Source organism: Protopterus annectens, chromosome 9.part0, assembly GCF_019279795.1.
Source record: "Protopterus annectens isolate FY-2018-M chromosome 9.part0, PAN1.0, whole genome shotgun sequence".
NCBI lineage: Eukaryota > Metazoa > Chordata > Ceratodontiformes > Protopteridae > Protopterus > Protopterus annectens.
Window position 1 is genome coordinate 1,064,310,738 of NC_056743.1, and position 17,567 is coordinate 1,064,328,304.

At 37.9% G+C, this 17,567-nt stretch overlaps 1 protein-coding gene across 6 annotated transcripts in view; it reads left to right on the forward strand.

The window, feature by feature from the left end:
- Positions 1–17,567, forward strand: part of TMEM106C (transmembrane protein 106C) — a 305,831-nt gene that overhangs the window by 270,942 nt on the left and 17,322 nt on the right. For all 6 annotated transcript variants that reach the window (XM_044083879.1, XM_044083875.1, XM_044083878.1 and 3 more), the window contains exon 6: positions 7,583–7,632. In XM_044083879.1, the coding sequence (XP_043939814.1) occupies positions 7,583–7,632 (50 nt within the window). The remainder of the gene's footprint in view (positions 1–7,582; positions 7,633–17,567) is intronic.

Genomic DNA, 17,567 nt, shown 5'->3' on the forward strand with positions numbered 1-17,567 from the left:
CAGGTCCTTAAATAAGTCTACAGTTTCAATCACTGTGTGCTGTATTAAATATTCACCTTTCAGTTTGTCTCCCAAACTCATATGCTTAGTTTTGGATGTATTTATCAGCATATGATTCTCCTGTGCCCAAATGGTCAATGTAGTCAAGTTATTTTGCAGATGTGCCTTATCTGTAACAATCAGTTTACCTAATTTCAGGTCATCTGCAGTAGAAAACATTAGATGAAAAAGTTAGGTTGGAAAGATGCAATCTAAAGAAGTAGGGGCCTAGGACAGAGCCTTTTGGGACACCCTGACTGTAACCAAAGATTTCACCTGTCCAGTTGCTGTATGATACTTGCCATGTCCTATTTATAAGCCATGCAGCTATTTATCTTATCAACAGTACTTCAATACCTAGTTATACTAATTTATTAGCATTGTGTACTTACTTTCTATGCACATATCCATAGCTTTTGATAAAGCCAAGTCATTTAATAGCTTGGCCTTGTATCATCAGTTCATATACTATAAACTACTCTGTCTTCCTAGTCAGTTATGCACCTTTCCAGACCTTTCTCCTGTTGTCTGTATAGCACAGCTGTTTAACAAACAGAAAATTCTAAGTGCTGCAGTTTTATTTGTGTCTTTGTTAAGGAAAATAAGAATTACATATCTTTAAGGTTTCTTCTACAGCGATTAGCAGGAATGTCGCTCACAGCACAGTTTCAGATTTCTTAGCTAATCCACAATGGCACAGCAGTTAGTGTTGCCATCTCATAGCAAGAGGTTCTTCAGTTAATTTCTCAGATGGGGCACCTTCTGTGTGGAGTCTGCATGTGTTTGCATGGGTTTTCTCCAACTGCTTCAGTTTCCACTAGCATTTCAAAGACATGTAGTAGGTGGAAGGCACACTTTAAATTAGGAGCCTGAAAGTAGATTGGCTGCAGTTTCAGGGACTGCCATTTCAGAAAAACATTTAGCCAAAAGCACTTTTACTGACAGTGGAGAATGCCCATTTCTATGCTGTTGTGTAACCTTGGAGTATGTAGGTATATTTCATTTTGGTGGTTTGGAGTGTGCTTCATTTTTGGAGTTTTTGCTATCAAGGAAAAACATATCAAACTGTTGATATGATTCCTCTAAAATGGTTGTAGTTATGAATGTATATGAGTGGTGTGGAAGAACACCCTCAGCAAGGCTCAAAGGCTAGCTGTACAGCAGTGTGAACATTTGCTTTAGATGATGGTCACTGTTAATGTGACTCCCCACCCCATGTGCAAAAATGGGAAAAGTGGGTTATGGATGGATGGCTAATCACACACATTGATCTCACCAAATTTCCAATATTCTGCCAAATTTCCTTTTAATGAGAGTTCCAGGGGTTGCAGTTGAGCCACTTTTCTATTGCAACTTGTATATCTGTACTCCCAAATCACAGAAACATGAAAGCAGATGTATTTATTCACTTTTTAACATACATTTCTCTAATTATGACAGATATTTTTCCATGCAGATAGTATGTAGTCTATGGATAGCTAAGGAATATGATGGATAAGAGGATGTTTGGTGTAGCATCATTATGGTTTATATTCACACCGAGCCTTCTTGAGGAAAGGTGTACCACATGAGATGCAAATCAGTGCAACTAGCTTGTCAGCATTAAAACCACATAACCCACATCTAAGAGAGATATTGAACTTGTGGCTTCCATTGTAGAAAAGGAAAATGAATAATGGAACTGGGCACACAAAGCAATTGGATATGAGTAGTCGTAATGAAATGAGGGATGGGGAAGGGGTGGTACAATAGTTGTTGTTGTGTCTTTCGGCTTTTCCCGGTTAGGGGTCGCCACAGAGGAACTCTGGTCCGCTAATGATTGGCAGTAGATTTTCACGTGCCAAGTTGCCAGCCCTGACGCACAACCTTCAACGAAGGTATGCCCATTCACGCAAGTCGCCGCACAGAAGACGGTCTCGCTGAGAATTGAACGGGACAACGTCTTATTGCGAGGCGACAATGCTACCGCAGCACCACCACTGCAGTTGGCAACTAGAGAGAGAGAGAAGCCTTTAAGGGTAAAGTGAGAAGAATGTGTTCATATAATGGGTTCTGTAGCCATGGAGTATATCATTGCAGCAGGTGGTGGAATTCAGTACAACAGATGGATTCTGGATGTATTAAATAAGTGTAAGATGGGATTGAGGCAGTGAGCTTTAACTAATGGAATCATTTTGAGTGGGTTAAATGGCAAGCATTTCTGCTTATATGTTCTTTTCATATGTATGTTCATATAAAAGTGAGTATACAAATATCCATTGTACGTGATACATAACATAGCAGAGCTCTTTTTTAATAAGTAATTAAACATTGTCTGCAAGGTGTTGCAACAGTCGTATGTAATGTGTATTACATTCTTACTGTATTGTGTTTAGATAGCAAACAAGTTCTTTTGTAAAATGGAAACAAAATTCATCATCTCATATGAAATGCAACATCCCAAGGTTCTGAATAATGAGCTCTTTATGAAGTACGTGTTAGAAAAACACTGTCTATATAAATGCAATTTTTCTATTTTTCTATTTTCATTTTGTTCCATCTAGTAATAGCCTCATTTTTTTGTATCATCATTAACTGTTTGGTGCCCTCTAGCTGTTTTTTCTGCTTGGGCTTTATAAGTTTGTCATTTTCTAGTAACCTTGAAGGCTCCTAGCTAAATAACTATTTCTTTTTATGTGGCCATCTGTTTGTTTACTAGAGTGCAGTTAGAAAACTGCATTGTCATATGTGCAGCCTGCCTTCCTCTTCTCATCATATCTCATTTGGGCTTTACACTCATCATTACAGATATGGCAGCCACATCACATGGAAGTGCAGTCCATAGTTTTACTACTTCTTTTAGTAAACAGTGCTTTCTCATTTCACCTTGATATTCAGTATTTTATCCCTCCTTCTCCAGCACTTTCTATCCTTGCCCTAAATGAACTCCTCATTTTTCACACTTTTTATCACTTTCAAGATGCATCATGTCACACTGCCAGGTGTGCCTTTGTTTGTTCAAATGTTTTAAGGACATCACCACCAGCTCTATCTGGTAACCTCAGTGGCATCTTTCTTGCTAGTTCCCACTGTTTCTGAGTTCAAAATGTGCATATCATTCTGGTGCCCTTGTTTTAACTATATAATTCTGAATATAGTGGTCTAGTCTCATCATGGCAGTAGAAAGATTGCATCTTTCTCTTTGGATTCTGCTATTGTGGATGTAGACTCCAGCATCCTTTTGAAATTAACTTCCACCCATGTTAATGCTTGCAGCAATGTACTTAGTGTTATGATTGTGACATACCAAAAGCAGTAAAAGCAAATCGAAAAATAAGCACCGTTTTCTTTTTTCCTAATGTAAGACTGCTTTGCTGTCATGTAAAAATGATCTTCCAACATTATATTGGTGATGGATGTCCAAGCCCAAAGAACCATGCCAAGGTGATCATCTGTCTCTGTGGCCACCTACCTGATCTACTTAAGTCTTTTTTGGGTGTGGAATAAATTGCACATTGCTTCCGTGTCTTTTAAATACAGTAGACTCACTCTTATCCAGTCTCGCTGAGACCGGACCTTGGGCTGGATAAACAAATGGCTGGTTAATACAAAAAAGTGTAGAAAATAGCATTTATAGGTTGTAAATCATATTAAAAATATGTATATATGTTGTATGCTCTTATTTAGCTTTATTTCTGGATGAAGTAATATGTTGTTTCGGAGTACTGTGCACTTTTTCCTAGAAATGGTGACGAAAATTTGATTAATGGAAAAAAACTTGCTGAAAATATGGCCGGTTAAAGAGGAGTCCGGTTAAAAGGGGATCAGATAAGGGGGAGTAGACTGTATAATCTAAAAATAATCGAATTTTAAGTTTGTCTTATCTGAGTTGGACAAAGTATTTTAAAACTCTAGTCACATCACAGTTGTCTGCATAAATGTATGTAGAGTCTGGCTTCTTAGAAGAATTTGCAGTAACTGATAGAATAACTTATTCACATTTCTGGATTGCCTGTAATAAGAACAAAAGTTGTAAAGACATGCACAAGCACAGACTATGCTGGAAATGAAAATGGTAACTTTATTGTCAAATTAGGCGTACAGAGATCTCTACTGAGCAAAAAGCCCTAACACTAACAGTAAAGCCATTAGAAATACAAAGATATCAATATTCATGCGCAGACAAAAATATCAGTAATCTAAATGTATTAACTGCAGTTTCATACAGTAATATGAAATCATAACAGAAAATGTAATAATCACAGGAAAAAAGACTGAAGAGGTCAAAGACAAAGAAAGCTTGCAGAAGATCACCTGAAAGAGAAATATAACAAAAAGTTAGGAATTTCTCATAATGTTTACTGAGAAATGGCTGCCACTAATACAGCAATACATTCTTGGAGGCTTTCATTACAATTGGGCAGAGTATATGTAGCAATCTACCTTTCATTTTACTTCACTACACAGCAAAATACCATTAATTAAAATGAATTTAAATCTAAAGACATGGTATTGTTATTTTGTAAACCTCAAGACTTCACAGATAAAGCACTGCAACCATTCTGTAAAACATGTATTATTAAAGACGGCCAGGATTTTTGTATTATACATTAGCATCCTTATTGCACATCCCCATCAACTCTTTTATCTTGCCACCTGACATGGGTCTACTTTACAAGAATGGAATTGCACATAACTGAAGACCAGATGCTGGAGATGAGAACTCCAAAACTTCAGTTAAATGACTGACCACATAGGCGACAAGTTTCCCATGGTAAGTAACAACTGGGCCAACAAGAGGAAATGTATCCTTTTCCCCACTGTAGTGCGATCCCAGAGTTGGTATATTTAGTTAGGGAGTGGTGTGAGGGTGTATAGCCCCCCCACTTAGGTTGGTTGTAGATGGTGTGGTGTATTGTCCATTAGTTGTTGGCCCAATGATTAGTTACCATGGGAAACCTGTCGGCTATGTGGTCATTCATTTAATTGAAGTTTCATTGTTCTCATCTCGGTCTTTGCGTCTTCAGTTATGTGAGATTTTGTGCTTGTAAAATAGACCCTCTGACTCATAGTCCTACCCTGGCCTTCCTATATACTGTACCGATTTACAATGCATTTATAACAAACTCCCTGAAGAACATGCATGGATAGCATAACACACACCAGACATCTTAGCTGCCACAAAAACCCAGCTCCACCAGAAAACAAAAAATTAAGAAATTGCTCTGCCATGCTATAACATTATCAGATTAGACCGAGCCAACAAAAAAATCTGATGGTGTTGTTATTGTCTATGAAAACACTAGATACCCCCCTTTTCTTACACACCCAACCAACTTTCTGTTATTCCAAAATCCTATTAATCAAGCTAAAACTGAACACAATCGCAATAATAGGTAAGTATATGCCTCAAGATAACAGTGCTAAAACCCTGGAAGATATTCTCTGCTGGGCCTCCTCAAAAATTCATCCTGAAACCATAATATTGAGTGATGTTAATGTATATTGGCAAAGAATAAAATCATAAAATCCAGCCAGTACTATGCATCTATACATACATACAAGTTCACAAAACGTATAACCACACCAAATAGATATAACAAAGCCACAGCCAGACAACCTTCATCTGGATCCTGGCATCCTCTGCAAATAAATCACCCTATGGAACTCTATCAGACAGCCTAAGTGATCACTTACCAATCTACAACATAAGGTACTAAAGCAACAGCCCCACAACACATCATTACAGCCAGGTAAGAAAAGTTACTACTTTTCTTATACACTCTTTTACGAATACTCTATTGACTTCCCGTTTAGGAAATTTAAAGACTCTCCCTGTAGATGATGCTGTCTCCGAGTTCAGCAAGACCTTACTAGGTTTTCTAAACACAGCAGAGTTCCCACACTCCCAGAATAAAAAGATTCCCAGTATTCACTAATCACGTCTCACAATTGTCCAAACTTGAGCCATGTTATAATAAATTGGCTACATTTGCAGTAAATTATGACAATAGAACACACCACTGCCTAGCCTTCAGAGAATTAAACTGGTTAGAACTACCTCATCACGTAAATCTTTCTCAGCTAACTACAGACTCCTGTAAAAGCCAGAACTTGCTTAGCCCTTCACTATGTAATTCAGCGTTACTGTTTTGTGCCCATTATTATTACTAGTGCTCTTATTTTGTATTACTCGCAATCTCATTTTTAATGGTCGTCTTTCATTATTTGCGCTGTTCATTTTACTCTATCACTCATGTAATGGGATATTTTATTTCAGTTGCTCTTTTTGGTTATGAAAACTAGTATGAATAATGTATGTACTTGTGAATGTGGTTCAGTTTGTTGATTGCTGAGCTTGTTTACTGGTAGGTGAGGTGTCTATCCATCAAAATGAGTTTACCAATGTGTTCTATGTTTGATTCACATATAATCGACTGTGATGATTCCTCTGTGAATGCTGTTGTGTAACCATGAATTTAGTATACATAAGTAAATGCTTGTACCCCCGCATCAGATAGCATGAGACTGTAAAGCTCTCCCATATAAATACCTTAATAGTGTTCTTAGGCATGGAAATGGAACATAAAGAAATTACCAGTGTTATTTAGTAGAGTGAATTGATTAGAATATTGTAAAATACAGTTAAGATTGGCAAAGCATCTGAAACCAAAGGATTGCAAAGTATACTTGTTCTAGAAGTTATGTTTCTATCATTGTGTTTTGGTGTAGTCTAGTACTGATGGATATTTGATGTGATTCTATGGGAACAATAAATTGACTGTTGATGTCTCTATGCATTGATTAAACTTATTGTAATCCCATAAACATATACCAGCCATTGTTATAATTCTCTCTGAGGTATACCAGGCTTGGGGTAGGGGTGCATATTAGGGGGGGGCATTATTCCTCTGATTTTCATTGCCTTTATGATGTGCATACAAAGTAGACATAAGGCTTATCGTTTCATGTTGAAGTTATAGTCATGGATGGAGATTTGATTGTTTAATTTATTGCATTGTAGTTGTCCTCAAGAATGCATCTTGAAAGTCAAGATGTGGAGGAACTCTAAGTTAATAAGTTAAAAAGTATTTATGTTGCACCATAATGGTTTTCTAAGTCATGCTTGTCAGTGAATATGAGGAAAACTAATTAAGCCTGGACAATTTCTATGTACCAGTGAACCATGTTTTGTGAACTGGCAATTCCTTCATTAATTTGTATATATCTGAATGCCCTATTTGTTGATTCTTTTTGAAGCAGGACACATGAATCTTGGATAAACCTAGTACTTCTTATCTTAAATACAAATTATAATGATGTGCTACTCTAAATTTATCAAGTTGCTTTTCATTTCTGCCTACATACCAGTTCCCTGTGCACTGACATGCAGCCTGTAGTCTTCTTCAAAAGATGAACACAAAATGAAAACAAATGCATTCTGCCATTTGATGTTAACGACCACCTCCACACTCACAAAAGGAAATTAAACAAAACAAATGCAGTATTTTCATTTTGCCTAATGAACATGTGCAGTTATTTTGCCTTTTTGCTATTGCTGTAGGTGAACTTCACTGTCAATGCAGAGATTGGTGGAGCCCTGCACTTTGTATAGTAAGTAAACACTTGTTAATTCCTGAAATGCCATTTTTTGTTCATCGTTTTATGTCAGAAATGCTTTTGAACAGGCTGTAGAAATTTGTTGGATTTTCCTTTTTTCTGGGGTGGTGGGGTTGGGGGGGCTGTGATATATATTACCTCAGGAGATTTTGGATTAGATTTCATTTTTTTTAATACTCTGGAACTAAACAGGGTTTGTATAACAAACACAGCCAAATCATGTGGTATACAGCCAGGAGTATGAACTTTGATGAATAGTGCAACACCAATGCCTGATTTGTTCTCTGAATCTTATTTTATGAAGTGAATCTAGTTTCATAAGATTGGAGAGGAGATGTAACCACTGTTTATAAATAGGCAGCTGTGAAAGCAGTTTGTAATACGGCATCTCCTCAGTGGTGGATAAAAGAGATCCCCTATCAAATCTCGAATATGAAGACTCCAAGGAACAAAAATGCTGCACATAAATGCCTGAAATATTAAAAGGGTGAAATGTCCACTTCTTGTGAGGGGCAATTCCCACCTACAGACCTGAACTTATATGTACCAACTGCAGAAATACAAAGAAGGGCAAAATATCCCAAAACAATAGAAATACTGCTGGAGCACAAACAGATATTGCACCAGAAGTGAATTCCTAAGGAATACCAACAACCAGCATCCTGTTCCTTGGTGGCTTCGAGGTTTTGATATTTGAGAAATTTGATCTTGTACAAGTGGAAGAATACTAGATGAAAGTTAATGCATGGACTTTCATTTGCTAGCAATTCACAACAGTACAGTATATGAGATAGCAAAGATTCACTTTTGTGGGAGATGCTATTTCATTAAGCAACAGTGAGTGCGACTTTGCTTCTGCTGCAGTAAGAGCCTTAAAGCAATCCCTCATGGAAAACTAGTGAATTAGCTGGTGAGCACATAAGGGGTACTACATGATTAGCTTGATTATGCCACAGGAGATGGTGATAAACTGAGCTGAAGCAGGAAACAGGTGGATGGTCAGCACAGTACTAAATGAATTAATCCAGGGATTGTCCTGCTAAATATCTCGTTAGGAGGGATTATGCTTGGGAGGGTGTGCTTATTTGCAGAAGGTATTAAGTGTTGCTAAAAAGGTGACTGCCAGCAGGATTACAGAAATTATTAATAACCAGAAGAACAGTGATATAGGATATATATATATATATATATATATATATATATATATATATATATATATATATATATATATATATAGGATATAGCAGGTAAGAAGATTCTGCTGAAGTGTACAGAGTCAAATGAAAGCTGAGGGGAAGTATCCCAGATGGCTACAAGTTCCACAAAATATACATTTTTGGGATATATAGAACTGTACAAAATGATTTTCATCAAATAAAATAAGCATGAAAAGTTTAAATGTGCTATGTGTGGTACAGATCACCCTATATCGTTACTTGATTAAATCCAGTGTGGATTTTGATGAAGGGCAAACAGTTTCCATGAGATTGCAGCACACTGTCACCCTAACATACTCATATGTTGTCTTTCTTTCTGTGAATGACACACACACACACACACACACACACACACACACACACTCTCTCACTATACCGAGTTGAGCCTGAAATTGGTGAGTACTGATCAATGCACTTTTGCTGTTTCATAGTGTAGCAGCCAAAGATAAGTGCTCATTGATTCATCCCAGCCTTAAAGACCAAGTCTGCTGTTATGTAGATGTTACCACACCTCCCAGAGGCACTAATAGATGTTCTGAGGATATATATGTTAGAAAAGTACTTTTTGCCTCCATTAATGCCTTTTTAGGATTTCCTTTACTTTGTTTTGATTCTAAGGCATCGGCATTGCAGCTGAAGTAGATGGTCTGCTCTTCAACCTTTTTCCTTGTAACAGTTGAGTTGAAGAGGGCACAAGTCCCTACAGTGGAGTATTCCAGTATTTCAGAATTGCAAGATAACAATCATTATAGTTTTTGCTTCAGCTATTTCATATTAGATTCTTCACTGTTTGTCCACCTTCCCACTAGAATGAGGATAGCGTGAAATAGATATTCCATGTTTGAATTCCTAGTCAGACTCGAATAGTCTAAATAACTGACTTGTGTATAGTTAACCATTGTTAGATATGAAATCAAGTATCCCACCTGTATTAGAAACATAGACGTTAATGCGCTAATCATCATCACATATGTCATGCCTCGGTTTGGTTATTTGAGACAACTTGGAATAATAATCCACACGTATGAGATATGTGGCTTTCTTCAACTAAAACAAATCAGTAACCACTTTTTAACATTTCCTTTACTTTGTTTTGATTCATATTGAAGTGGCTGTGCTATTGGCTGCTTTTGTAGGGTTGTAATGGTATACATTGGAAATGGCACATCTCAGTACCAGCTCTAAGTTGACATACCTGACAAAATTCTGTGCCTCTTGCTTTTTCCTTTGCATTTTATTTTTAAAGATATGATTCATGTATCCTCTCAATCCTTTTTCTCATCGTACTGGGGCCTGTTATGATGTCAGCTTTGAACAAGAAGCCCTGTGCAATATTTGTTTTCCATGAATGAAAAATAAGACTGAATTTCTTTTACTGACAACTTTTGCTCACCTTGTCCTTTCATAGTAATGCTTTAGTGTAGTTTCATTTTAAGTCAGTGCCAACACATCTACAAATTTCTTTTACATTTTCATCTATCGTTGTTAACTGTAGAACTGGACAAATAATCTTTAGCTCAGCTAACAACTCTTCAGAGGATCATAGGAGGTTACTAGGCTACTGGCCCTAAGGCCTGTGTAAGCCTACCCATGTTATACCCTTGTTCCCTTGTGGACCAAGACATATAATCCATGTTTGCATGTGAATCTAGGATCAGCACCAGCTTCCCCTGTCTAAAAGGGACATATGTGAAACCTCTGGTGTAAATTTGTGGTCTCCCATCCAGTTGTCCAGGTTATGTTTAAATAGGGTCATTGAGGAGCTCTGTTTTACATGAATGGGAGTTTGTTCTAGAGGAGTGGCAACCTCTGGGTGACATACGTCTATCCAGCATGTCCTGTTAATATCGTAGGCTAGGTTAAGATCCCTAGAGTGAGTAAATCTTGTCCTATTGGATTTGCAGATGTGTAGCAGCTTCATCAAGGCAGGATCTGAGACTGCTCTGTAGGCCATGCACAAGTCGCCTCTAAGCAGTCTATATGATACTGAGTAAAGAGATAGGACCTTCAGTCTGTCCATGTAGGTTATTTGTTGTGGACCCTGAATTTTCTTGGTGAGAAACCTGTGAGGTCTGTCTAGTTGCTGCAGATGTCTGGTGAGGTACATACAGAAAGGAACATAATACTCTATTATTGGTCTGATGAGAGCTGAGTATTGGCGAGTTGTAAGCTCCTTAGCTTTGGATGCTATACCCTTGCCTATGAGGTGTGCAACATTGAATGCCTTCCTTACTACTGTGGACACCTAATGATCAAAGTTAAGGCTGCTATCAACTTGTGTTCCTAAATCCCTCACCACTGGGTTTGAATTTATGGGTGTATTATTAATGTTGTAATGAACAGGAGTTTCTCTTTTGACAAAGCGGATGATAATGCATTTTTTTGAATGTAGTTTAAGTCCATAGCTTTGATGCCAATCATTTGTCTGTGTAACCCCATTTTGTAGTATATTGACATCTTTTGGGGAATTTGATGATTGCACCCAGTTTGCAGTGATCAGCAAACCTGGTAAGCCATAGGTCATCTATTTTTGCCTGGACTTCTAAAAAACAGATACCAAACAGTAGGGGGCATAGCACAGATCTTTGTGGAGCACCACTGGTAACAGGTCTGTTAGTAGAGGTGGCATCCCCACTTTTGACTCTGTGTTCTGTTTGCGAGCCAGTTGGCAACCCATCTTGTGATGCAAGGGTTAACCCCCAGCTGGATGAGTTTTTCAATGATGTCTGAGTGGGGGATTGCGTCAATGGCCTTGGCTAGGCAGTGTGAACTGTTTTGAATTCATGCAGGGTCTTGATGACATTCTCAAAGACGTCCACTAGGTTCAGCAGGCAAACTGGGTGGGTGCTCTTAGGACCATATTGTGTGCAGAAGGTTTGTGCTTGGGAGTTCTCTGCTCTTTTGGTATGTTTCTAATGAGTACCTCCACATATGTTGGTTTATCTGCTGTGTGCTTGGTGTCGGTGGGAAGTGGAGTGTGGGTGCTGACAACCTGCTTGGTATTTGGTTTGTTGTTACGTGAGAGAGAGAGAGAGAGAGAGAGAGAGCATTAATTCCAGATTCGTAGCATAGATAACATCTCTCACATATTGTATTTGTATGTTTTAGGAGTAATAGGTTGACTGTATACATAAGGCAACTGCTACATTGCCTCAGGATGCCCATGTCAATCAGGCTGGCTGGAGAAATCGTGGGAAATTGACCTTCCATTATGTCAGGTATTTTCTGTAATAAGTGGTGGGGGTGGGCAAGATGGACTAGATTCTGCTGTAGAACTAGTAAATCAGCTAATTTGTGAGAGGTTTAGGGGTAGAAACATGTGCCAGCACCACAAAAAGCACAGCTGGACTGTTCTCTGGGCACCAGTGTGCAACTGCACTGTGTGCCGATAAGCAGGAAAGAATAGGAGGGTTCCCTAGCAGTTATGTAGGAGGGTTCCCTAGCAGTTATGTAGGGAAAGCATTTGCATCTATACACTGTGATGCTATATCCCTGTTCCACAATGCGTAGCTACGTGCAAATGCTGTGCTTGAATATCAGTTAAGTAAAACTGTTTTTAAACAATCCAACCAATAGAACAGCCAAAGATGGAGCCTTTGTTCCAACAATCCCAACTCAGATGGGTCTTTAACTGCACTCTTCTGCCACAATGTTGCAGGAGGGCTCTCTTAATGTCAGATGGATGGCTTTAATGCTCAGAAAACAGTCTGAATCTAGCTTATGCTACAAGTTATTCAAGTACTGTAAATAGGCAGTGCAGAAAACACAGTCACAAACAGCAGTTTAAAGTAGGCTTCAAAACAAAAGTACAAAGCAGATTATAAAATTATTTATTTTTTAGTAGAATTTACAGGATGCCATGCATTTCATTCAGAATGACTTCAGATCTCTGGCTAAGGACACCAAACTCTGAGCAGCTCTGGTAAACTTGCCTGAGACCTTTCTGTTGACCATTTGTCCTTGTTTTTTTTCATACTTCTCTGATACATATGCTCAACTTAACATATCCACTGCGTGTAGTTCCTTGCATGGCTAGTATTTCATTCTTTTAAATTAAACCATTTACAGTCTGAGGGGTGCTTCTACTAGGACTTTTTAAATATGGTTTGCAAGGGTTTCTGCTTATGTATCAATTCCTCCTGGCCTTCCTTCAATAAGGTTTAAAGTATTACACAGTGCAGGCAATGGTTATCCAGGATTTTCTGCCATGTATCCATTTCCCATAGCGTTCCTTCAAATAATGTTTAAGGTATTACAAATGAAGGTTCTAATTGGCCATTTTTTTGTATGATCTTGCTTCTTTATCTGGTAATGTTTGAAAAAGCCTTGTGTTCATAATATTAGGATGCCTCAAAGTGTGCGAGTTTTCAGAAAGTGGCCAAGATATCCACTTATGCTGTACTGATGAGACCTTAAAAGGTGTGAAAAATATCATGTCTATAGTTAATGGGGTTTGGCTATATTGGCTTGAATGTTTCAGTATATGTTTATAAAAAGTAAAAAGTTAGTGGGCATTCAGAAGTCATGTAGCTGCAACAGGTGTTATGTCTTTAACGGGTCATTTGCATGTTTCCTATGACCTTCAAAGGAGATTCCATGTTCATAGCTAATTTTCAAACAGATTTGTACCAATCACTAACTTCTCCTATATTTCAAACAAAATGCTTTACCAATACACATTCTGACACTCAAACCATTAATAAAACAAAAATAGTAAAGTCACTCTGGTGGCATAGAGGGATAAAGCCCAGATTATGGTCCAGGCAACTGTGATTCAGTTAATGGCTTGGGTGACTGAAGAAGTGGCAGGGATGGATGGCTATTACCATCCCAGATGGGGAGAGATGGTTTGGTGGGCATCTTTGATGACATAACCTACTGGAGACCTGAGACATTACAATAGAGGATGTAGTCTAAGGGAGTAATGGGGATGGGGTGGATGGCTGTGCTGCCTTGGAGGTGGAGAAAGGCAACATGCCATTATTCCACACATCTCCCTCAGATACTCCAACAGGACTGCTGGGGAGGGGGGAGCAGCACGGGTAGTCATAAACATGAAACACTCCCAGTGGAAGAAGGTGGAGAGACTTGTGTGGATGCCCAAGGATTCTTGACAAACTCAGTTCATTGGGCACAAATCTTGAATTTATTTTGAGACGAAAATGCCAAAAGTACAGTGGAGCAAAACTGCACTTGATCAAATTCGAAGTGTCGAACTCCTGGTTGTGATGGCGGCAGTACATGGGATTTGATGTGTTTGTAAGGTGCAGTGTGCTGTGGGATATGGTTTGCCTGCCATTGCGTGGATTTATGTGGAGATTTAGGTAAGTGCTGTTTTTTAAGGGTTTGGGGTAGGTATTTGAGTGTATGTGAGTGTGTTGGGAAGTTTTAGATGTAGATTAGGGTAGATAGGCAAGAGTATGAGTGTGTAAATGTTGAGAGTGGTGGTGTTTGTATGCACATGGTGTGTGTTTGTGCAAGCGGAATATAGAGTATATTGTGATGGGTTTAGTATCTTGTCTTTTTAGTGTGACCTCTGAGTTAGTATATATAAGTAGCGGGTGTGTGTGTGGGGTGCAGAGGAGCTTGCCCCCCTGCTTAAATGTATGGTAGGTGTGTGTATTTGTATGGTTGTGTTTGTGTGTGTTGTGTTGGTTTGTTGAAGTGTGGGGAGGAAGGCATATGTATGTTTGTTTATGTGGTGGAGGAATTTCGCACTTTTAGGATTTCGAAATTGTGAATGTTCGGCTTTATAGTCCCGAGATACTGAAATTCGAGATTTCAGAATTTCGAGATTATAAAGTAAATCATATATATATATATATATATATATATATATATATATATATATATATATACATACACACACACACACACACACACACACACACACACACACACACACACACGCACACACGCACACTGCTATGAGCCAACAGTGATAACATAAATTGTGACCACAAAATAACAGTAATGCATTTAACAGTTTTGAAAATATATTTTTTGGTTTAGTAAACAGCAGCAAAGAAAATTCATTGTATCCCAGCAGAATGCATACTTTTTGTGATTTTTCCCAAATGTATTTATTTGTTGCTTTTGTTGACTGAGACAGTCAATATCCCATTTTCAGTTAGGACTTGGTATGAAAAGCTGTACAAGAAACAGAGAGGAAGCGAAATACATACACTGTGTGACAAATCATTTGAGCAAACAATGAGAGAACAAAAGCACTGACAAGAAATGTGAATAGTCAGTATACAAGCATATAACCATAACACAGGCAATACGATGATATGAAAAATTATTCAACGTTAGATTGGAATGAGTGTTTACACAAACAAAGTTTAGATTTGTTGTATTTTATAACAGTAGGACAGTGGAAAAGTGAACTTTCATGGCAGTGTAAAGTTGAGGAGTGGATGGTACAGTGTATGAGGCCAAGAAGGCATAATGGTACATAAGGTTGAAGATGGCTGCCAAACAGTCATTTTAGAGCAAGATTTCACTACAGTATGGCACCTCTTCAGCATCTAAATCACTGTCATTTAAACTTCCTGCTGCTGAACTCAAATAAGGGTGATCATTGTAAGGATTTAAAATCCCAGCATCAGGAGATAAACTAATAACTTGGACATCATTGTTTTCAATGCGAAAAAAAACACCCCGATCCTCAGAGCCATTTTGCCACTGAAGCAACACACATTCACTTAAATACTTTACATGGCATCAAAGGTCAGAGGGCATTCACAGAGAAGTATGGGGAGGCAGAGCATCACACAATGAAAAATAACATAAAAAGAATGGAAAAATACTTGTGGTTTTTACCATAGTAGTTTAATGATTTACAAAATGAGACATTTCAACAACAAGTCCAAAAAAATCAACAGGTACCAATTATGAGTCCCAAATCCAAATGCAAATGTAACCAAGAAACAAAAAGGTGAAACTCAAACGTTTGAAGATTTTATTTTAGCGGAAGAATATAAAAGCAAAGCTTTTGAGTTACACCAACTCTTTCTCAATGCAGATATAAGATATACTCCACACTGATAGATTACATTGCAGTGACTATGAAAGAGTGGCAGACCACTTTGGAGTTAAGCCATGATAAAGGACAAATTGTTATCCCAGGGATAAAAATTCAAAGGGGGATATTCCATGGTGGCTCTTGTGTCACCATTACTATTCTGCCTTGCCCTTAATCCATTAAGCTGTTTACTCAACAGCTTAGGCCATGGCTATAATCTGTCTCCTAGAAAACAACAAAGTGTAAAGACTTCTCACCTTCTCTGTTGATTTAAAAATGTATAGCTCATCAGATGAGGAACTGAAAGCACAACTATAAGTTGTCAAACCTTTTCAGATGATATAAGAATGTCATTTGGTCTTGATAAATGTGCAAAAGCAACCTTTAAAGCAGGAAAACTGCAACACAAGAATGTGATATAAAAGAACTTGAGCAAGAAGGAGTGTATAAGTATTTGGGAATTAATGAAGGATCAACAATAAAACACAAAAAATGCAAATAAAACTTAGTAAGGAATACTTCAGAAGACTTAAATTAATCCTGAAAAAGCACTGACATCTAGTAGCAAAATCCAAGCTATAAACCAATTTGCTCTTCCTGCCCTAACTTACAGTTTTGGACTGACTGACTGTCCCCAGTACGTGTTGGATAGATTAGATAGGAAAACAAGAAGGATGCTTCATGCTCACCAAATGATTTATAAAAATCATTGCATACCAATGTTATATATTCCCCATTCCGAAGGAGGGATGGGCCTTCTTGAAATTGATTATATGTGCAGATATGCAATTGTGGGACTCCACACATATCTGCTGACCTCACAAGACCCAAACATAGTGAAAGTTTTGAAACATGAGGAGAATAAATCTAAGATGACTTCTCTGCTTAATCTAGCAGAAGCTTATCGGCGTCAAGCAGGAATGGAAATCAAATCAGAAGTAGATAAAAATTAGGCAGCAACTGAATGTGCCAAAAAAACAAAAGAAAGATTATAAGGTGAAGGATCAGATGAGAAGGCAAGAAATGTGGAAAAAACATAAATATAATTGCAAGTATAGAAAACTTCTTAAAGAACCTCATGCTGATCAGGAATGAATGTAGGAATGGTTAAGAAGAGGCAAATTCAAACCAAGAGATGAAAGGTTAATATTGGCAGCCCAAGATAGTGATACAAAAGACAATAAGAATGATATCTAAATAAAATCAGGTAATACAGATTTTTATATAACAAGACAGACAAATGTACTAAGACAAGGTGATATATGACTTGAGTAATGAACAACACATTAAGCAGCTCAAAGGCAGTATATATAATCAAGACCTTTACTAGCATAGTAAGTGTAATCTTAGAACTGTACACGGATGATGTTTATGCTTTATCAAACTAACTTCCAGTTAGTGTTATCCCACTTAGCATTTTTGTGATGTGACATTTAACACTTAGTTTGTTTGCTTTGCTGTAATCTTGGGTCTTGCATTACCTGATATGTTTAGTTTTAGTTTGGGTTGAAAAGACACCATATAATTTACATGCAGGTCGATTGAAACCTTCCACCCAGTGCCTGCTTTACAGCCTTGATATCAGCTGACCATCTTGCACAGCTCTGTGAAATATATTTTAACTTGGCCATTAACTCAACACAGCTATATGCACTTTGCCAGTGTTCCTGGAATTATGAGGTTCG